Source organism: Lytechinus pictus, chromosome 12, assembly GCF_037042905.1.
Source record: "Lytechinus pictus isolate F3 Inbred chromosome 12, Lp3.0, whole genome shotgun sequence".
NCBI classification, from domain to species: domain Eukaryota; kingdom Metazoa; phylum Echinodermata; class Echinoidea; order Temnopleuroida; family Toxopneustidae; genus Lytechinus; species Lytechinus pictus.
The window spans coordinates 25926047-25948718 of NC_087256.1; the positions used below are offsets into that span (position 1 = coordinate 25926047).

General features: G+C 35.1%; 1 protein-coding gene across 4 annotated transcripts in view; it reads left to right on the top strand.

The window, feature by feature from the left end:
- LOC129272334 (clathrin interactor 1-like) overlaps positions 1-18121 on the top strand; it is a 47313-nt gene extending 29192 nt beyond the window's left edge. For 2 of the 4 annotated variants that reach the window (XM_064107977.1, XM_064107978.1), the window contains 5 exons: positions 5120-5185; positions 7275-7295; positions 12944-13048; positions 14526-14637; positions 15481-18121. In XM_064107977.1, the coding sequence (XP_063964047.1) occupies positions 5120-5185; positions 7275-7295; positions 12944-13048; positions 14526-14637; positions 15481-15785 (609 nt within the window). In that variant the 3' untranslated portion in view covers positions 15786-18121. The remainder of the gene's footprint in view (positions 1-5119; positions 5186-7274; positions 7296-12943; positions 13049-14525; positions 14638-15480) is intronic. The other 2 variants (XM_054909488.2, XM_054909485.2) reach the window with 1 other exon arrangement.
- Positions 18122-22672: the final 4551 nt, after the last annotated feature.

Genomic DNA, 22672 nt, shown 5'->3' on the forward strand with positions numbered 1-22672 from the left:
TCATTATGGCTCCACAATTTTTTTTTCAGCTTCTTGGTGATGGTCTTGCTATGACATTTGTCTATGATCGATCTTCTTTACTGGCTTGTCATCTGAAATCTGTTAATCTCTTGATTTTAACAAACCCTTTTCAAGCTTCTCATTATAACTTTTACATTTTTTCAGCTTCTTGGTATTGGTCTAGCTATGACAACTTTCATCTATGATCCATATTTTGTGCTGGCATGTCTTCTGAATCAGTAACCTCTAGATTTTAACAAACCCTTTTCAAGCTTCTCATAACTTTTTACATTTTTTCAGCTTCTTGGTATTGGTCTAGCTATGATGACTTCCATCCTTTGATCGATCTTTTGTGATGGCATGTCATCTGAATCAGTAATGTCTTGATTTTATCAAACCCCGTTGAAGCTTCTCATTATAGCTCCACATGTTTTTTTAGCTTCTTGGGAATGGTCTAGCTATGATGACTTCCATCCTTTGATCGATCTTTTGTGATGGCATGTCATCTGAATCAGTAACCTCTTGATTTTATTCAAACCCCTTTGAAGCTTCTCATGTTAGCTCCACATGTGTTTTTAGCTTCTTGGGAATGGTCTAGCTATAATGACTTTCATCCTTTGATCGATCTTTTGTGCTGGCATGTCATCTGAATCAGTAACCTCTTGATTTTATTCAAACCCCTTTGAAGCTTCTCATGTTAGCTCCACATGTGTTTTTAGCTTCTTGGGAATGGTCTAGCTATGATGACTTTCATCCTTTGATCGATCTTTTGTGATGGCATGTCATCTGAATCAGTAACCTCTTGATTTTATTCAAACCCCTTTGAAGCTTCTCATGTTAGCTCCACATTTTTTTTTATAGCTTCTTGGTAATGGTCTAGCTATGATGACTTCCGTATTTGATCAATCTTGCCTGCTGGCATGTCATCTACATCAGTTACCTCTTGATTAAAGCTCCACATTTTTTAGGTTCTTGGTATCGGGTTTGCTGTGATACCTTCCGTCTTTGATCTTCTCTGCTGACGTGCTCATTCAACAACATCAGTCTTCCCATTAAATTCTAGCAATCCATGTTTAAACATCCTTCTTTCTCGTTATATTTTAGCTTCACATTTTTAAGCTTCTTGATGATGGACTTGCTCTGATGACTACTGTCTTTGATCAATCTTCTCTACTGGTTTGTCATCTGAAATCTGTTAATCTCTTGTTAAAACAAAACCCTTTTCAAACTTCTCATTATGGCTCCACAATTTTTTTCAGCTTTTTGGTGATGGTTTTGCTATGACGACATTTGTATATGATCGATCTTCTCTACTGGCTTGTCATCTGAAATCTGTTAATCTCTTGTAAAACAAAACCTTTACGAGCTTCTAATGTCCATATTTTTTAGCTTCTTGGTAATGGTCTAGCTATGATGACTTCCATCTTTGATCGATCTTCTCTGCTGGCATGTCATCTGAATCAGTAACCTCTTGATTTTATTCAAACCCCTTTGAAGCTTCTCATGTTAGCTCCAAATTTTTTTTTATAGCTTCTTGGGAATGGTCTAGCTATGATGACTTCCATCCTTTGATCGATCTTTTGTGATGGCATGTCATCTGAATCAGTAACCTCTTGATTTTATTCAAACCCCTTTGAAGCTTCTCATGTTAGCTCCACATTTTTTTTATAGCTTCTTGGGAATGGTCTAGCTATGATGACTTCCATCTTTGATCGATCTTTTGTGCTGGCATGTCATCTGAATCAGTAATGTCTTGATTTTATCAAACCCCGTTGAAGCTTCTCATTATAGCTCCACATGTTTTTTTAGCTTCTTGGGAATGGTCTAGCTATGATGACTTCCATCTTTGATTGATCTTTTGTGATGGCATGTCATCTGAATCAGTAACCTCTTGATTTTAACAAACCCCTTTTAACAAAAGCTTCTCATTATAGCTCCACATGTTTTTTTAGCTTCTTGGGAATGGTCTAGCTATGACTTCCATCTTTGATCGATCTTCTCTGCTGGCATGTCATCTGAATCAGTAACCTCTAGATTTTAACAAACCCCTATCAAGCTTATAGCTCCATATTTTTTTTATCTTCTTGGTATTAAATGGTCTAGCTATGATGACTTCTGTGTTTGATCAATCTTGCCTGCTGGCATGTCATCTACATCAGTTACCTCTTGATTTTAGCTCCACATTTTTTAGGTTCTTGTATCGGGTTTGCTGTGATACCTTCCGTCTTTGATCTTCTCTGCTGACGTGCTCATTCAACAACATCAGTCTTCCCATTAAATTCTAGCAATCCATGTTTAAACATCCTTCTTTCTCATTATATTTTAGCTTCACATTTTTAAGCTTCTTGGTGATGGACTTGCTCTGATGACTACTGTCTTTGATCAATCTTCTCTACTGGTTTGTCATCTGAAATCTGTTAATCTCTTGTTAAAACAAAACCCTTTTCAAACTTCTCATTATGGCTCCACAATTTTTTTCAGCTTCTTGGTGATGGTTTTGCTATGACGACATTTGTCTATGATCGATCTTCTCTACTGGTTTGTCATCTGAAATCTGGTAATCTCTTGTAAAACAAAACCTTTTACAAGCTTCTAATGTCCATATTTTTTGGCAAAAAGAAGCTGCTGAAAACTGCTTATCTAATAAAAGAGAGCCAATGGAGTAGCTTCTTGGTAATGGTCTAGCTATGATGACTTCCGTATTTGATCGATCTTCTCTGCTGGCATGTCATCTGAATCAGTAACCTCTTGGTTTTATCAAACCCTTTTCAAGCTTTTCATTATAGCTCCATGTTTTTTTATCTTCTTGGTATTAAATGGTCTAGCTATGATGGCTTCTGTCTTTGATTGATCTCCGCTGGCATGTTATCTGCATCAGTTTAATACCTCTTGATTTTAGCTCCACATTTTTAGCGTCTTGGTGACAGGTTTGCTGTGATACCTTCCGTCTTTGATCTTCTCTGCTGACCTGGCAATCCACATCCTTTTGAGCTTCTTGGTGGTGCTACTGACATGATGAATTGCATCTTTTGTTATCATTCTCTTTCTCCTAGCATGCCTATCATCTGCCTGCAAGGATATTGCATCTTTTTCACCTGAAATAATGCAAACCATGTTTCAAAATTAAATTCTAGCTTTTTGGTGAGAAAATTGATATTATCATTCATATCTCCTCTCTGATTGCTCCACTTTGCTTTGATCTTTTACACTTTTTTTTTTGTAATGGGTGCTAGCAGGGTAGTGTCTCCTGAACTGACTTGTCCCATGTTTTACCCAGCAAGCTCTGCTTATCTGACAGTTACTATAGTAACAGTCAGACACCTGTGCTTCTCAGCCAATGAAAACCAAGTAAAGCTGTCAGATGATAAAATGTCATCTACTCTACTGGTGGACTGGGCTTGGGTTTTTCTTAACCCATGAATATCTTATTTTGATTCTGTCTGTCTTATCTTTTCACAATATGTTTTTGATATATATTTGCTTTTATTCTTTTTATTCATAATCTGGTGCAGAGTTGCAGTTGGATATTTGTATTTTATTTTGTTAATAGATTATATATATCTGATATTTTTGGAAATGATCTTTCAGGTATCATGTATAATGAAAAAAGAGGGAAAATAAGGTGTAGTATCTAATATGAAAATAAGCACTCAGTATACTTCTTTTGCATAAAATAGGAAGAAGATTACCCCTCTCCTGAATTTACTATATTTAGGAAGGAATTGCTATTTTTCCTCTCCACAGTAAATAAAAGAATAATAAAAAAAAATAAAAATAATAATAATAATAAATAAATAAATAAATAAAATGTGAAATTGTAACAGAATTTGATTTATGTTTGCCACCCCCTCCACTAATATCACCAATATGATATTTTACAGCATCAATATTTACACATTTCCCCCCTCTTTGTGCACCTCATTTATTTCATTTTAATACTTTTATTTTTATGCATTCAGTTTGCAACATAAAATCACTGCACTTCTGCTGTCATTGATGTACATGTATATAATGTACCTACTTTTTTTCTAATTTGTTTTTCTTTGTTTTCCTTTTCTTGCCTTTCCATTCCATGCTAATGAATTTTACTCTGTGTAAGCCTGGATGCAGTCATTCATATATTCCACCCCTGAGACTTTATGGAAAATGCTTCTATAAACACATTCATTCAGTTGATATGCTTCATTAAATCTCATTATTTTATTCTTCATTATCATATTGTTATCATCGTAGCCTGAAGAAAGAAGCGAAGATACAGAGCAAATGGTAATTCAACATACGGTGCCTTTCAGCAATTTACAAAAAAAAAATTAAAAAACTTTCCCAAAACTCAAAAGCATTGTAGAAATATATTCTGTAGTGTATGCTTCTTGCTGGTGTCTTTATACTTCTAAAGAACACTTGTAACCCTCTTGTCTTAACACGTTTCTTCCCTTTTCCCCCAAAGTACTGCATTGTTGCAATTCCTTGTGTTTCTAAACCCTCTGGCTTGCATTGAAAATTATGCTCCTTTGATGTTTACCTACATGTAGATGTAATTGTAAAGCCTCTTATTTTGGGGGATTTACATGTATGAGCGACAATACGACAATCCGCATGAATTTAATGGTTGAAACACCATGTCACTGTTTCTTCAAGAATTAATTGTAGCTTTGAAGTTATTCTTACGCTCCAATGTATTACATGTGTTCTCTTTGTCTATGGAATCCGAAGAAATATATATATATATATATATATTTCTTTTTTTTTTACAAAAATTCATTACAAATTCATACTGCTAACCCCTTTTTAATGAAACAAATAATGCACAGGATTAAATTATGATGTTAGTGCTGACGCACGCAGCTGGGATGTTCAAAATATTACACACAAGTACTTGGCGCAAGCGCCTCATGCTTTTTGTGCATAGTAGGAAATACCGTTGAGTGTGCTGCATTATCACTCACACATGAACTGTGCATTATATTCATAACAACCCGCATGCAGCTGGAAATCTTCGTGCAATTTTTTCATTCGCTATAAAGCATGCCTGGTGACGGTTATAGTTTCTTATATTTACCAATGTAATCAATCATAGTCCTATCTCTCCCACTCTTAACCGCTACTTCTGACGCCACAGAATGCTTCAGTCATAGGAGACATGAGCCATATGGCCCCTATGATGGTACAGCCTAATATCATGATGGTATGTAATCTACAACTAGACAGACATATCTGTCATTTTCGCATTATCATCGTCTTCACATGGTAGAACATAGTTTGTCCTCGATCCTGTATTGGCAGCGTTTGAAAACAGTGAACCAAATTGCAATCAGCCAACCACTATTGACTCCTAAAAAAAAAAGTCAATTCGTGCTTTGTAACTTTTGAAAAAGTGCTTAATAAGAAGTAATTATTATTATCAACAAAGTCAAGTTTGAAACCACTTATTTATTCAGTATTGATAATTAACAGTATGCCAAAACTAATATAGAGATTAAAGGGGAATACAACCCAAATAAAAACTTGTTTTTATAAGAAAGAGAAAAATCAGACAAGTTGATAGGTGAAACTTTGAACAATATTGGACAAACAACAAGAAAGTTATGAATTTTTAAAAGTTGTAAATATTGGTAATCACTATACCCATGGAGACTTCAAATTGGCCGCATATGGGATGTCATAGTGATGTAAGGCAAGGACTACTCTTCTATGTACTCCAATACATATTATGGCTAAAATGTCATTTTTCCCAAAAGTTTTATTTCAAATCATATTTCTCTTTCATGAGGACATACATGTAGAACAATATACTACCTGGGTTATATTAGATTACTGCCCCCGGGGAATGGGTACTTAGGAGAAAACCACAAATCCCTGATAATAAAGTACTTGGCCTATGGGAAAGTTGTCCTTGCCCCTTGTCATAATTTACTTACCCAGTTGCCAATTTGAAATCTACATACTATTAGTGATCTCAATTTTAAAGCAGCTATAACTTTCTTATTGCTTGTCCGATTTCTTTCAAACTTTCACCATTCTGTTTAATTTATTTTTCTCCTTCCCAACACAACATTTTATGGCCAAGGCTGGATTCCCCTTTAATATGTGATCTGTCATATACATGACAGACTACTTAAAAAACAACCAAACATAACGAAGCAATTACAGGAACAATTACATGTATGCTAAAGGACAAATAAGAACTATTTTCACTTCTGTTTCAACTTACAGTATAATGTCAAAATATGAAAGGACAACTTGATATTGCTCGACTGTCGTTTTCATTGAGTTTTCAGTTAAATTGATTTTGGCCTCACAGAGCACCCATACAGGTTATTTCCTAAATCTCTTCTCAAGTACCACTCTGCCATGTGAAGATAACTAATACGTGTTTCTTTCTCAATGTTAGGTTGAACAAAATGAAACCCATTTGCTCTTGCAATCAATTAATATTAGATCATCTTACAGACTAACTTTATTTGTTTTTTTTTTATCGATATTTTCAAGCACTATTAAAGAAAATTGGAAGCTAATTTGCTTTTCATAGTGATTTGTGGTACATTCCTTTTTTTTTTTGGGGGGGGGGTCCAAGGTGTTGAACATTTAACTGTAGAACTTGTATCTAGTTGTTCATGTTGTAATGATTTTTAACTTTATTGTATCAAGATTTCTTGTTTCTTTTGACAATATGTGAAAGATAAAATTCATTCAATGTACAGTGTATTTTCTCATATATTTTTGTAATTAGCCAAGATTATAACAAAATTAATGTTGGGGGACCAAACAAAATTATGAACGTGAATGAAGGCATCGTTTATTTTCTCACTTTGTTCTTGAATAAATAAAATTTTCCCAGTTGCAATTAGTACTCATGTAAGTGGTTTTAAATAATGGCTATTTTATTTTATTTCTATCATTTTACATGTTGTATTAATATTCAGTGCCAATCAGTTATGAATTGATATCAAACGCAATAATTCATTCTTTGCCCTCATGCTTTAGATTAAACATGATATTGCATAGTCTATTAGGCATCCAGTGACAACTTGATTGTTTTTTTCACCAAAATTATCTGCTCATATCATTTGGCAAGACTTTTCAGAAATTTGATTTAAATGCTCTTATTCCTAAAATAGGAATAATTGAATATTGAGATATGAATATTTTTCCTTATAAATACTTTTATGTACCGTGCATTATATTGAATAATTTGAATTAAAAAGAATAGTCTGAATTATAAAGAAATAGATATCATTTGAAATTTTTCTTCACCATCTTTTTCATACATGTAGCCTCCTATAGGATCAGTAATGGTATGTGTTTCATAAAAAACAATTTGTGTTGCTTTCTATCCAATTCATTGCTTTATCCTACTTGTATATTTTGGTTCTATCCCAAACATTCTTGCATTGGCAGTGTGCATGCTTTGTAATGGCTATATATAGTATTGTGCTGTGATGTTGTTTTTATAAGTTTCAGAAAAATGCTTCTTACACTCAGTCACACAAAATGAATGGAAAATAATGCAATTTCATGTGTGATATACTTTACAAAGATTTAGAAATATGAAAATGCTAGTCTTTTGTTGTATTTATTTGCAGCTACATTGTGGTCGGTGTGTATAATTTTATGAAATAGTTCATTTTTTATTTATATGAAATATTCCAAAAGTTTGTTTTGGGAAATTGTTTTAGAACTTGCCAGCTTTGTTAGAGCATGCCAAATACCTTTTTTGTCAACATTCAAAGTCTAAATCTTATCAAAGATTAAACATTCAAAATCCTCCACGTCGATGATAATTATAGCTACCGGTATTCATAAGTTTTCTTAGCAATGTGTAGATTTGATACAGATATTTTAGCCAGAAAATTATGTGTTTCTGAATGTGTTTTTTATAGTTCCATGACGTTTGCTTAGACTGGTACTATTGCTCCTATCCAAAAGTCTCTCATGAAGTCAAACATAAACCAGAACTCCAATAAACTATGGCCTTTATCCCAATCCCCAGATCATTTTGAAGGAAAATACCTATCATAACCTTCACACATTATCTTTGCAGTCCTGAGGGAATGTCTTACTTTTTTAAACAGTGATTACATAAATGTATTATGTTGTATTGTTTTAGTGCCCTTTCTACTTGTCTAAAATAAAAATGCCTAATTTCATCTTTATTTCATATCAATTATATGGCCAAATATGATTTCTATTTGTGTATGAAAACAAATATTTATTTGATTCATCTACATCTATGATTTCAAATATGAAAGGTTTCCTTTTTTCACTCAGTATATAAAAATGTCCTCCTGCGATGTTTGTATGTTTGTTTGCTGTTTTTTTTAGGGGTGGGGGGATAAATCTGAACTGTATTCTATCATTCTCTTTACATTCCTTTAATGATCCCTTTCTAAGTTCTAATTTAGGCTGCATGTATATTCATAATGAAATCCATATTTGTTTACATGTTTTGATAGTACATGTAAACAATAGAGTTGTTGCTAGGTTAGGCAAAGTAGTTGCCTAGCCTGGCAACCATTAAGCATTGCTCTCACTTCTTGACAATAGTAGACTTGTTAACTGCAAAAAAAGGGGTGAACGCTGCATTTTTTAGTACAAATGTCCCACTTGGCACAAATGTTCCTTGACTCAAAAGAAATAGATTCATCCAAAGAGACACGCTGTATCTATGCAAATAAGCAAGTAATTTGCATACATTTGCATATTATGTCGATATAGCGAAAACAAGTATTTAAGAATATATATTTAACCAGAACTGCCCTAAAATTGGAAATAAAGGCTTAGGGTAAGAAAGGGAAGAAAGTTGTCATAAAATGATTGGGATATCCTTGTTTATTATTACCTAATTTACATAAATTATGCAAATTATAATTTAAAAGTATTTTTTCATGAATCCTGAACTGTTTTATAGATAACAGCAATTAATACACAATGTCAACATTCTACATTAAAGAGAATATATTAGCGAAAACTTCGATATGCTTCATGACAGTATTAGTGTCTTAATTTGCTTAGAAAGAGGGCAAATTTTTTAAAAATGTAAGACTTGATATTGCGCTAAAACGAGACCAAAACAACCTCTATGTCACAGTCACACTCACGAATCGGACAATAAAGCGATCAATGGTATGTCATTCGAGATAACACAATCCCAACACAATAGCTTCCATCGGCTTCTCGTATCGCTTTTGTTGGTGTGTCTGCCACACCGTAATCTATGGTATATACGGGCAAAATGCATTTCGGTATCGGTAAAACACTATTTGTTTTATTTAATTCTAATTTGTTTCTCTTGGAAAATTTACAGGAGACATTGCTTTGCAGGTTACTGCTTTAATGAAGCTCTGGCACATGAATCATGATGAATATATCCTATACCTCAATCCATATTTTAACTTTATCAAAATATATATCTTTTGGAGACCCCGAAGTGGCAAAACTGCATTACCCCGCGGCATTCCCGCTACTTTACAAAACCAGTTTGACTTGTATTATCGACTTGGAAAAGACAGATGTATGAGACATCAGTTAACATGATTCCTGAATAATTTTTTTTTATTTAAGTCCACGGGAGCCCTCCGAATTTACCCCATCCCCTCTCCGTATTTCGGCACTAAATTAAAAAAAATATCGTGTTTTAACGCCACCGGCAAGGCAAATTGCGTGTTTTTTTTTTATAATAAAGCAACTTTTATATCTATATTTCAAATTTATTAATATTATTGTTATTAGTATTATTATTATTATTATTGTTCAGCAGTTTGTAATGATGCTCTATAGCACAGTAAAGGCTATAACCCAACGGGAGTTTGCCTAGGATACCCTTTCCCCTTTTGGTTTTATGTATTCAAAAATAGTTTATTGTCTTTAGAACTCTTAAAAGATTACTTTTGTTTGTATTGATATCTTGGAATAGATTGAGAAGAAAATACTCTACAATTGACATGTAGAAGAGCTGTGGTACATTGAAGAACAGCCACACGTAAGCTCTGAAATACTCAAACCCCTTTATTGATTTCACTCTATGTTAATTTTAAATATTTTTAGAGCTCGATCGGAAGAAAGATACATTTCTATTACACACAGTAAAGCCTCTTTACGTTCTCCTCTTGAAAAAAAAGACATAGAAGGCATTGTTTTATATCGCATAAAATAATTTGTGTACATGACGGTGGCCTGTCGAAGTTGCCCAACCCTTTATTTTGTTTTGACAATATACATGTACATTTAAAATATCGTCTCAATGAAGCCTTCATCTGGAAAAGGGCACTTATTAAAGGTAGCATCTACATATTATAGAGGAGGCCCTGGCACTGGGAATCGGGGGCTGAAGCACCCGCAAGATTTTCCGGGGGGATGTGCTGCATTATTATTCTCCATAGACAGCACCCCCTGGAATTCCGGCAGATGTGACCAAAAAAAGAAACGTTACTAAAATAGCCTTCATTTTGTAGTGCAATCCTTTTTGTTTATTTGCTTGTTAAAATGATGTAATTTTGAAAAACAAAAAAGGTTCAATGTAAAGTTTTGGTCCCAAGATATTTAACAAGCAAATAAAAAGGATTGCACTAAAAAAATAAAGGTTATTTTGGTAACTTTTTTTTTTCTTCGTTTTTTCACATCTGCCGGAATTCCAGGGGGTGCTGTCTATGGAGAATAATACACGCAGCACCCCCCCCCCCCCCCCCCGGAAAATCTTGCGGGTGCTTCAGCCCCCTCTTCCCAGTGCCAGGGCCTCCTCTATATAATGTAGATGCTACCTTTAATAAGTGCCCTTTTCCAGATGAGGGGTTCATTTAGACGATATTTTAAATATATATTGTCAAAACAAAATAAAGGGTTGGGCAACTTCGACAGGCCACCGTCATGTACACGAACTTATTTTATGCGATATAAAACAATGCCTTCTATGTTTTTTTTTTTTTCAAGAGGAAAAACTAAAGAGGCTTTACTGTGTGTAATAGAAATGCATCTTTCTTCCGATTGGGCTCTAAAAATATATAAATTTAACATAGAGTGGAATCAATAAAGGGGGTTGAGTATTTTAGAGCTTATGTGTGGCTTTTTCTCAATGTACCACAGCTCATCTACACGTCAATTGAAGAGTATTTTCTTCTCAATCTATTCCAAGATATCAATACAAACAAAAGTAATCTTTTAAGAGTTCTAAAGACAATAAACTATTTTTGAATACATAAAACCAAAAGGGGAAAGGGTATCCTAGGCATGCTCCTGTTGGGTTATAGCATTTACTGTGCTAGAGCATTATTACAAACGGCAGAGCAATAATAATAATAATAATAATAATAATATTAATAATGATAATGATAATAGTAATAATAATAATTATAATCATATTAATAATAATTATAATAATATCAATAGTGATGAATGTAAATATAAGAATATAGATATAAAAGTTGCTTTATTATACCAAAAAATGCAATTTGCCTTTAATACCGATGGCTTTAAAACACAATATTTTTGTATTTAGTGTCGAAATACGGAGAGGGGATGGGGTAAATTCGGAGGGCTCCCGTGGGCTTAAATAAATTTTTTTTTTTTTTTTCAGGAATCATGTTAACTGATGTCTCATACATCTGTCTTTTCCAAGTCGATTATACAAGTCTGGTTTTGTAAAGTAGCGGGAATGCCGGGAGGATGCAGTTTTGCCACTTCGGGGTCTCCAAAAGATATATATTTTAATAAAGTTAAAATATGGATTGAGGTATAGGATATATTCGTCATGATTCATGTGCCAGAGCTTCATTAAAGCAGTAACCTGCAAAGCAATGTCTCCTGTAAATTTTCCAAGAGAAACAAATTAGAAACAAATAAAACAAATAGTGTTTTACCGATACCGAAATGCATTTTGCCGTATATACCATACATTACGGTGTGGCAGACACACCAACAAAAGCGATACGAGAAGCCGATGGAAGCTATTGTGTTGGGATTGTGTTATCTCGAATGACATACCATTGGTCGCTTTATTGTCCGATTCGTGAGTGTGACTGTGACATAGAGGTTGTTTTGGTCTCGTTTTAGCGCAATATCACGTCTTACATTTTGATATATTTGCCCTCTTTCTAAGCAAATTAAGACACTAATACTGTCATGAAGCATATCGATGTTTTCGCTAATATATTCTCTTTAATGTAGAATGTTGACATTGTGTATTAATTGCTGTTATTTATGAAACAGTTTAGGATTCATGAAAAAACACTGTTTTAAATTATAATTTGCATAATATATGTAAATTAGGTAATAAAAAACAAGGATATCCCAATCACTTTATGACAATTTTCTTCCCTTTCTTACCCAAAGTCTTTATTTCCAATTTTAGGGCAGTTCTGGTTAAAAATTTATTCTTAAATACTTGTTTTCACTATATCGACATAATATGCAAATTTATGCAAATTACTTGCTTATTTGCATAGATACAGCATGTCTCTTTGGATGAATCTATTTCTTTTGACTCGAAGAACATTTATGCCAAGTGGGACATTTGTACTCAAAAATGCAGTGTTCAACCTCTTAACAAGTCTACTACAATGGAAATTCAGTTTAGAACTAGCCCGCCATGACACCATGGCAACTGACGTCACACTTCGGCACTCTATAGACCTGTTGTGCCAAGTAATTGAAATTTATGGATGTTTCTTTCAACAACAGTAGGTATTTCATCAACCTGTGTTAGTAAATGAAGTACAATACGTGGAATCTAGTTTGCATACATACTTGTTGCTATGTCTGACAAGCTTTCTGGTTGTCAACTTTTGTTTGAAAAGTATGTATATAAATAGTAAACAGGTCTATTAATACGGTACAGAGCCTTGCATCCTTCATTTAAGGATTTTGCCTTTATTTAACACAATTTTCTAGGACATAACTTTTCTGTATGCACTTTATTCAAATTTTTGTCCTCTTTTTCCTTAATTTGTAGACTCAGCCGATGAACCAAGGCATGATGGGACAGCCGGGCATGATGGGACAACCAAACATGATGGCCCAGATGCCGATGTCCTCGTCAGGTCAATCAACACCTTCCGTTAGTAATCTCAATAGTTTTGATTTGGATTAATTATGTGGCAGCTTTAATGTTGTAAAAGTTCCATATGCACCCGATGAAATTGAAAGTAAAAATATGAAGGTTTATAATAATATATCGAGCCCTAATCTAGAACATAAGTGATGGGTGAGTGGAATTACATACCAAACTATGGCTTTTTTCTGTCAATTTTTTTAGCAGGATCGAGTGTGTGTAATTGCCCGTAGACATTGGTTTATTTAGTCAGTAAATGGTCTGAATGCCTAGAGTAGTCGAACTATTGGCTCATAATTGCTTTAAAAAACTCTTCCGGTATCAGCGCTTCTCGCTAGCATTGTGGAAAGAGATCTTGACTGTAATTACAACGTGGTGAGTTCGAGTCCCAAATAAGGTAACAGAAAAAAATTGATAAAGAAATCTGAAGTGAACTAACCAGAAATCTTGATAATCTTGTTATTTTTGGTGGAGGGTGCATATGGAACTCTTTCCGGCTTGTCTATCAATGCAGCAGTGCTGCTTTACACTGTCATTATCTACTGTATATGTTTTATCATATAACATGCCAAAATATGAAGTGGGACGTACATGTCAAGGATATCAAGTAATGAAAGTTTCATTATTATATTAATGGCTTATTCACATTTCCCATCAGGTGGCCATACGACAGTTTTAACATTTTTGTACCCGCTACAGGTGATTTGAATGAAATAAATGGTGCTGCAGGGGAAATGTGACTGCAGCATTATCTTACAATTCAAATTTGTTATTAAAAGCTGTAAACTGGTCAGATATTGAAATATTTATTCTGGAATCGATACTTTTTGTGAATTACCCTAGTAGAGTTTATGCAAACAGTTCATTTTGTCTTTCTATCCGTCTTATTATTTTGCACACAAGGGAGCAAAAAGGTTTCAATAATACTGATTATATCCTACATAGATTGAATCCTGTATAGTGATTGGTTCAAATAGCATCATGTGACTGAATACATTTCAACTATGATGTTGTGTGACGTCAGACCTCGATATATTTTTGCTATACCAATATTCTGACGTCATTATTTCAGAAAACTGGATATTTAGCTAAACTCTCGTGCGCACCGGCCAGCGAGCTCTCTCTCCGGGGCAAGTCCCGCAATGCGTCGGTGCAGGCACTAATCTGCGTTCCGCTGAGCGCGGTGGCTCAGAGAAAAGTAGGTAATTCAGAGCAATGTAATTTGTGACCTCAATAATGGCAGTAAGATACAAGTAGTTTTGTTCACCAAACTTTGGCAATAAGAAAGAAGAGCGAATCTGCCAGAAAACTCACACCTCTCACAAACCTTGTTCTTGTCATTGTGTTTATTTCTGTTAGAACCGAGTCTCTGTAGCTAATTGGCACTAGTATGTTCTTATTAAATCAGTTGTAAGGTCATTACTGTTTTTTTAATGGCTTACACGTACTGTGAGTGAGTTTATTTATTTGTTGTTTTTTACAGAAGTCTAAGATCTGGTCAGGTAGCAAAGTGAATATAAGTCTAGACTCCCTCAGCCCAGCAGATAGGTATAAGAAGCACTCACAACCCTCCATGAATCAGCTACAACATAAAAGTAAGTTGAAAATGTATTTCGGTGGATGAAAATTATTATTATTTGTTTGGCATCACCTATGCCTGGGAGGCAAAGAGCGAACTGAATCACTATGACCCGCATGACTCTCCTCCCAATATACATGTAACTGATTGGGGATTGCAGGTGGACTATTACACTGGGGTTTCCCCCTACTCTTATACGAATAGTGCAGTGGGTTCTTAACGTGCAAAGGTGGTGATTCTCCTCTACACGGGGCCTTCATTTAAATTCCTATCCGAGGGATGGAGTGTTTTCCACTGTAACATAGCCTGCATCTATGGAACAGGGGAGAGACGTTTACACACAACGCAGGCTTCAGTCATCCACCGGGGGTGCACTCTAACCCACGATCTTTGGTTTCGACAGGCAGACGCTTTACGGACTGAGCCAACTATGCTCTCCAAATGCTAAAATGCGAACTATTCTTAAAATGTATATCTTGTCAACTTGTTTTGTTTTTATTCAGAACTTCCCTATTCTGTCTCAATTCAATTGTCTATGATTGTAACATACCTGTAAGGGTAATGCTAGGTATATATGAAGAATGTCCTATTCAAGAATGTTACTTGGATAGGATAATATAAAAATTCCCCTCATGATTTTAAGATTTTGATAACCAATAATTTATTTTTTTCCCCCTTTTGTTTCTAACTCAATTACGTTACCGGTAATTACAATTTGCACCGGTTTATAAAATGTGAATATGTTGATTATGTATCTGCTTTATATTACTTTTGTATTATGTTGGAATGGAAATGAAATAAGAATTGAAACAACTTCTGATGTATTAATTCTTAACCTTTGACCTCTATTTTTTTTCAGCTGGTGTGGTAATGTCACCCGGTGGGCAACCAAACTACATGAGCAGCACGATTTCGCCTGCCCAGCCATCGCCCAACCCCCAGATGGCTGGCATGATGGGCGGTATGTCCCAGATGAACATCGGTTCCCCCATGGGACAACCGGCAATGCCAAGCGGTACCATGCAAGGCAACATGGGTGGCATGAGACCACAGCAGCCACCCATGATGATGGGACAGGCACCGATGGGCATGGCCGGCAGTATGAACCAGATGGGCGGCGGTGGTGGCATGGGCATGCAATACGGCGCCTATGGTGCCAAGTGAGTACCGGCGCCGTGATCACTCGAACCTTGAACTGAAAAAGTACAGCACTATCTTCCTACATGACATCCGTTACTGAGCCGAGGGGAAAAACCGGTGTCCCACTCTAACCCGTCGACTACTGAACTGTGTAATTTCCATAGGCTTTCGTACAGGACCCACCAGGTTCCACTGGGCGACGGGTTAAGAATCAACACTCCCTTCACGGTTGCATCTGGCATGTAGAAGGAATGCCACACACGTAATTGCTGAAACCGGAAGATATAGTCAGTAGTTGCACAACATCATACAGGTAGAACATCATATAAGGTGGTAGGCAGTTGTTCATTTTACAACACAAATCTAGACAGTTATGATATATTTCCATGGCTAGATTACAGTACATGCAATTTTAGCCATGGGAAATTTCTTATAGATATGATTATAATATGAAGGAAGTAGATTGAGTTGACTACTAGGGAATGAATGTCATGATAAATTTAAGTACATGTGTAAAGTCCTTCAAATTCTGAAAGTATCAATTGAATTGCATCAAGGATTCCCCACACCAACTCAGGAAGACGTCATTTTGTCAATCATGTGAGAAGAGTAGACTACTGTATGTTAATCCAAAGATCGAGCGTCAATTTCTTCCTTATGCCCTTGGAAATTGATTGCTATGAAATATTTGGGAAGAGTCTTCATGTCTCGATGTATGTTGTGTCAAGTCTTCTGCTGGCAATCGAAGTAATATGTGTAGTAGTCCAAAGTTCGTAAGTCTGGTTTTTGTCCCCGTTAAATGGGGATGGCCGGATTAGTGAAAGAGAATTCTGTTGCAAGTGTGGAAATGTAATGCGCTGTACGTACAGGCATGTAAGCGTTTTTAAGTGGATCCGTTTTATTCTGTGGAATTCTGTTTAAAAAGGATATGAAATCAATTGATGTGTTAATTACTGAATTCTATGATTCTATGAGACATTGGACATGTACCACCAGCTCTTTTTATTCAGTGGCCCTTAACACAAAGCTTAGCAATCATCGTAGAATATTTTTCAACGATTGATTGCATTGACTTCATTGTATAATCAGTCGTGAAAATCAAGCGTACGATTGATCGCTAACCTTTGTGTTACGGGACCCAGGTGTAATTACTCTTCAATCAGTGCCTTGTTTTGTGTGAATCACTGTGATGTTATTCTCCAGGTTGTTTGCGTGATTACTGGCAAGTTTTTATGAATAGATGCAAAACAGGACCGTTCTGCTGATAAAAATTATTCCAGAAGTTCCTGTTCAGAAGACATTTCTGGGCCCTGTTTCGTAACCACTTGTTCAAATAACAAATACCCAATTTCTTTACCAAGTTTACGATCAGCCAATCAAATTGGATGATTTCAGTAGCTTTTAACTGTTATTGCAGATTTGTTATTAAAACAAGTTTTGTGAAACAGCGCCCCTGGACAGTGACCACTAGAAAATGCATATTCTGCAAATCTGACATTACAGTGACCTAAAATGTTTGGGCATTGAAAAAAATAGGAATCATTGTTAATCATAAAGTGAAAATGTTAGTATTGTGTCCGCTGTAGGTGAAATTTGTAAACATTTAAACATAAACTTAGGGTTCAGAAACATGCATGAATATTTTAATTGAAAAGATGTTTCTGATGTGGCAGACCATGATTGATTGCAAAGAAAAAAAATGACATTCCAAAAGACAAAGTTGCAATCATTCATCAGGTGCACATGAGTATTTTGTCTTGCTTATAAATGAAAGTAGCAAAGAGCAAGTTAGATACCTTCCTTCAAATTCAGATGGTATAATTTAGGGATAATTTAATAGTCTTTCGATATTAGCAAGAAGAAAAGGAGTATTAGAGAGAGAAGGGAGAGGATGCTCTTAAAAATCAGTATTGCTGTTTTAGTTGTGTGTATGTGTGCATGTGGGAAATGTTTTTAAGAAATGCTTTTTTGTTCAGTTATCAATGTAGCACTTACATAGAGGCAAAATGCATACTTATCATCAGTATCAATGCGTTGATATGCTGATAGCTCTGATTCCAAGTGCCAATGTATGTACATGTCTGTGTACGCAAGACACTAAAAGTCATTATACTGTTGTTGATAATCTGTATTCTGATTTTGAAAATGGATCGATCTTCTCACATGCGACAACCTTAAACTTTCACTCCTTTTTTGTACTGAAAGAGATTAATCAGGTTTCTTTGCAGTCCTTATTCACATATCTGTTTTGAAACAATCGAGGGCTTCTTATCCAAGAAGCAGGGTTTAATTTACCCTGACCCCCCATGCACTGTTAAATGATTATGTTAGAGTGAGGATGTTAAGATATGTATGACAGGCATAAACATTTGAACTCGTACAACTTAAAAATATTATTGAAATTAACAGTTATGGATTATGATGCAATATATACATACATATTGATGCCTACCAAAGAATGCCCACTGTAAAAGACTGCACAAGTCAAACAATCATTTTTTCAGACCAGGGGCCCGTAACACAAAGCTTAGCAATCATCGTAGAATATTTTTAACGATTGATTGCATTGACCACAATTTACAATCGGTCGTGAAAATCAAGCGTACAATTAATCGCTAACCTTTTGTGTTATGGAACCCAGAATATGAAAAACATGCATTATTTGCATCATTTTGTCTAATATCGCCTAAGTTGAGCATATTTCTGTTATCCCAAGGAATTAACTTTGACAGCTTTACCTGTATATTTATGGACTTAAACTGCTTTGTAGATTAAGAACTTGGTCTTGTTGCTCCTTGAACCAATAATAGTACGTTCTTGTATAGCGCATAATACATTATGAATAACGTCTCTTTGCGCTTCCAAAGGACTTTGATATCATTACCCCCGGCTGTAGCTCAAGCAGCCTTCAAGCGCTCGGTGCTTTTCAAGGAATGAATTCCTGCCAGGTACTCATTCACCTCACCTGGGATTGAGTACAGCACAATGTGGATAGATTTTGTGCTGAAGGAAACTACGCCATGGCTTGGATTTGAACCTACGACCCTCTGTTTCAAAGTCCGGAGACTAATCCACTGGGCCCAACGCTCCAATCCAACCGGGACTGGAATTGTGTGGCTCTGAATGCAAGAGGGGATCTAGGATGCTTTCTGTTGAACCGATCCAGGAGATAATATCACAATGTGGTCTTCTTGATAGGCTTTCCTTGGAGATTGTCGGAGAAAACTTTGCAAGGAAGGGATCTTCAACTGAAGATTACTTCAGTGCCTTGTGGGAAATTGGTATCCATCAAAGGGGGCCAGATAGACGTGTACGGTTTTGACTTCCGTGCAAGCATTGTACCCCACTGCCTATCACTTCAAGTGTTCGCAAAGCTGTATCATAATCCAGCAGCTCACGGATGCTGCAACTGCGAACGGAAGTGAAGCGTACCTTGGGAACGTTCCACTGGATTTGTCCCTAAAGTTACTGTGAACGGGATCGAAGAGCTTAATCAAATTTTCTTGATACCTTGAAAACCTATAGTACAACCTTAGATTCTTCTTAATGTATTGTATTGATGTGTCATGATATATGATATTCATCCTTTATCTCCATACCGCGAAGAGATTTTGTCTCTTAGGAGTAGATTTATGTTTTATGTAGTTGCCATGGAGATAAAACTTGAAGGAGATGAAAAAGTGTATCTGATCGATCGTATATGTGGGAGGGAGAATTCGGAAAGCAAGTTTGGGCGAGGGGTCAGATTTTAAGCAAATGTGTCCAGAAATGCAGACACTTTGTACATAGGAATCTTGAAAGGCAAAACTGTATTTCAGAGAAGGCTGAATAAAAGGAATCTATAGATGGTGGCAGTAGTGGTGATGATGATGAGAAGGAGGAGCTGAAGTCATCTTAAGCAAGTGGGGTGTTGATACAACTTCATTATTTAAGATTAATAAGATAAATGCATGTCTCCCGCTGCCATCCTCGTTTTCCTACGTTATAATAATTTTGATTGGTGACCTGCCTTTCTGTTCTACTGCCTATATATACATCTTGCTTGAAGCTTCCTACAGTTATAATTGTGGGAATATAGGCTATCAGTGGCAGATCCAGCCGGGGGGGGGGGGGGGGTGGTTGGCGGCACAAGGAATGTGTGCCCCCTCTATATTTTGATAGTCATCCATTGAAAATTCATATTAATATAGCTAGATCTAAACAATTGTCATCTGCACCTCCTTTATTTTATAATTTGCTTTTTGTGCCCCCTCTAATTTTAAATTCTTTATCTACCACAGGTTATATGGAGATGAAATGAAATGTACTGATTATGTAATCCCCTACCCAGTCCTTGTACTTGCAGGCGTAACTTTAAATGTTGTAGAGTGAGTTAAGAGATTCATTTAACTTGGACAAAATGAGAATGATACTGAAATGCCCATTTCTGATGCTGCATATATCAGTATTATATCGTTTTAAGTTGATACTTTTTTTCTTCGGTTTCTGGTTGATTAACTTGTAATTATAGGCTATATAATATATATCATATTGAGACGAATGCATCTTGGTTTCTAGTTTATCTTCATATTCCTTTTTGCAGAGAAGCATTCATCCGCCTTTTCTGTAAAAGTGTTGAAGTATTTTTTTCTCTCAAGTGACTATTTTATGTTCTTTGTTAACAAAACATTATTTCGCCAAAACTTTGGATTCTTTATAGAGAAATTCTTATATGGGAAAGATCTATATGGAGGAGATTTATATATTATCGCTCTATTTGTGTGATTAGGATATTATGAACCTGTAAATAGGAAACAATGATATTGTGTATTCAAACTCTCATTCTTCTATGTTTAATTGAGATATGTGTGCTTGCTATTAAGGGATTTCCCACAACAATTATGCAAGCTTAAAGCACATAGTTACTAGTAGATATAATCCTGATTAGGCCTGCAGCATATTTCGTTGAGAATATAGCTAAATTTCCCCCAGGCGTTTTTTTTTTTTTTTTTTAATTTTGTGACTCTTGTAACTTTTACAGTCCAGCTATATAAGATATAGGATCCAACATTTTAAAAATGTAACTCAAGACTCAACACTGTTTCTTCACGAGCTATGTGAATAAGGACTTTTTAAGAGTTCATTTTAGTAATGGCTGACAGCCCGACACCATCGTTTGAAAAGGTATTCTTGAAGTGACATGTACATGGTTTTTTGTTTATTATCGTAAATTAAAAATTGCTCAAATTTAGTCTGCTCAACATATATTGTTAACAAAATATATGAACAAATGGTGTCTGGCTCTTTTCAAATAATTTGATGTATTGTTAAACTTAACCATCTGACAGAGATACCCACTTTTCTTTATGGGGCTATAGCATTGAAAAAATGGATGGTTTCTGCCAAAAAGGATTTGATTTTAAGCATTGATGTATTGTTTCTGCCTTTACATAATTTTATTATTCTAAATGTCCATTGCTGGAAATATATTTGAATAATTTGCCATCGATCGGAAATGATCCCTATTCAATTTTCAGAATAATAGATTGCTATTTGCAATCTCTGATTTTGAAATAAATTCTGCTCCATGATAAAAATGTTCTTCATATGAACGTTTTGTCTTGTCTACACATCAATCAGATGCACCTTTTCAGTGAATCTTGGGCCTCATTCCAAACTCCTGAAGGCATCAATTGGCAATTTTTTTACATTTCCCCCTTTTAAAAACTTAGGTCTAAGTGAGAAGTAATGTACGTATTAAGAATAATAAGAGGGTGTAATTTATTAAATCGTTCTGTTGAAAAAAATAGAAAAATTAATGTTCCTTGTATTAAGCTATTTATGACAGTACTTACAAACATTAAATATCCTTTCATTATTTCTGTTTATTTTTATCAACATGCATGAACGATACTATAGATAACCTTGTACACATATGTGCATGCCGTGAGTTATGTAATTCTTTGTGTTAGTGTCATGTATTGTTTAATTTTAGTTATACCAGCAAGAAATATAATTTCATGAATTTTAGGTTTGAACTGTGGTATTAAGGAACTAAATTGCCTCACTTTGTTCAGTTTTTCACCAAACTGGTTATATTTAGACGTATCTGTTTGAATTAGGTTGTAACCATGTATATTGTAACTTTTGTACACTAGTCATTTTTTAATTGGAGATATAAGTAATTTGACATATTTTGTAAACATGGTGTATAATTTCATTGGTTGAAAGAAAAATATTTTTATACCCTACTTGCATTTCATTAATCAGCATTTAGTCAATTGATTTTACTAACTTTATTTTTTTTAATTATAGGCAATCAATTTTCTATGTTCCCCTTTACTTTTTGGTTTTCCTTTTTATCATTGATTATACATGATATATATTAGTGGCAAAATCGATAGATGCTTTCAAACGCGATCAAAATAATGTTTCATATTGGGAAATGCAAGGATATAGAATGTGCATTGTAGAAAAAAATAAAAATGGATAACAAACAGTTATACATCCTATCCAAAGGACTGCAGAGAGTTTGAGATAGCAGATACAGATGCTAATAGTTAGTCTATATCCTTGCAAATATACTGGTAATAAAACGGCTGGTCTGTATTATTAGTAAATGAAGGAGTTGCAGTGATGAACATTAGCCACAATTGTCCATCATAATTTAATTTTATCCAGCTCAAGGGGGCATAATCTGCTATTAACAAGTGCACTCCTTATCGCCAGCCCTTTGTCTAATGTTACCACACACCCGTAACTGATTTTCTTAGTTTTTATTTTGCAATATATTTTCCTGTAGTAGTAGTATAGTTACGTTGAAACCAGATGACCATTGTATTTCTTATCAGGCTAGAAGCAAATTGTATTGAAATGCATTGTATGTATCATGACTTGGATGAAAATGATTTCTTCTAAAGGTGTGATCTTGC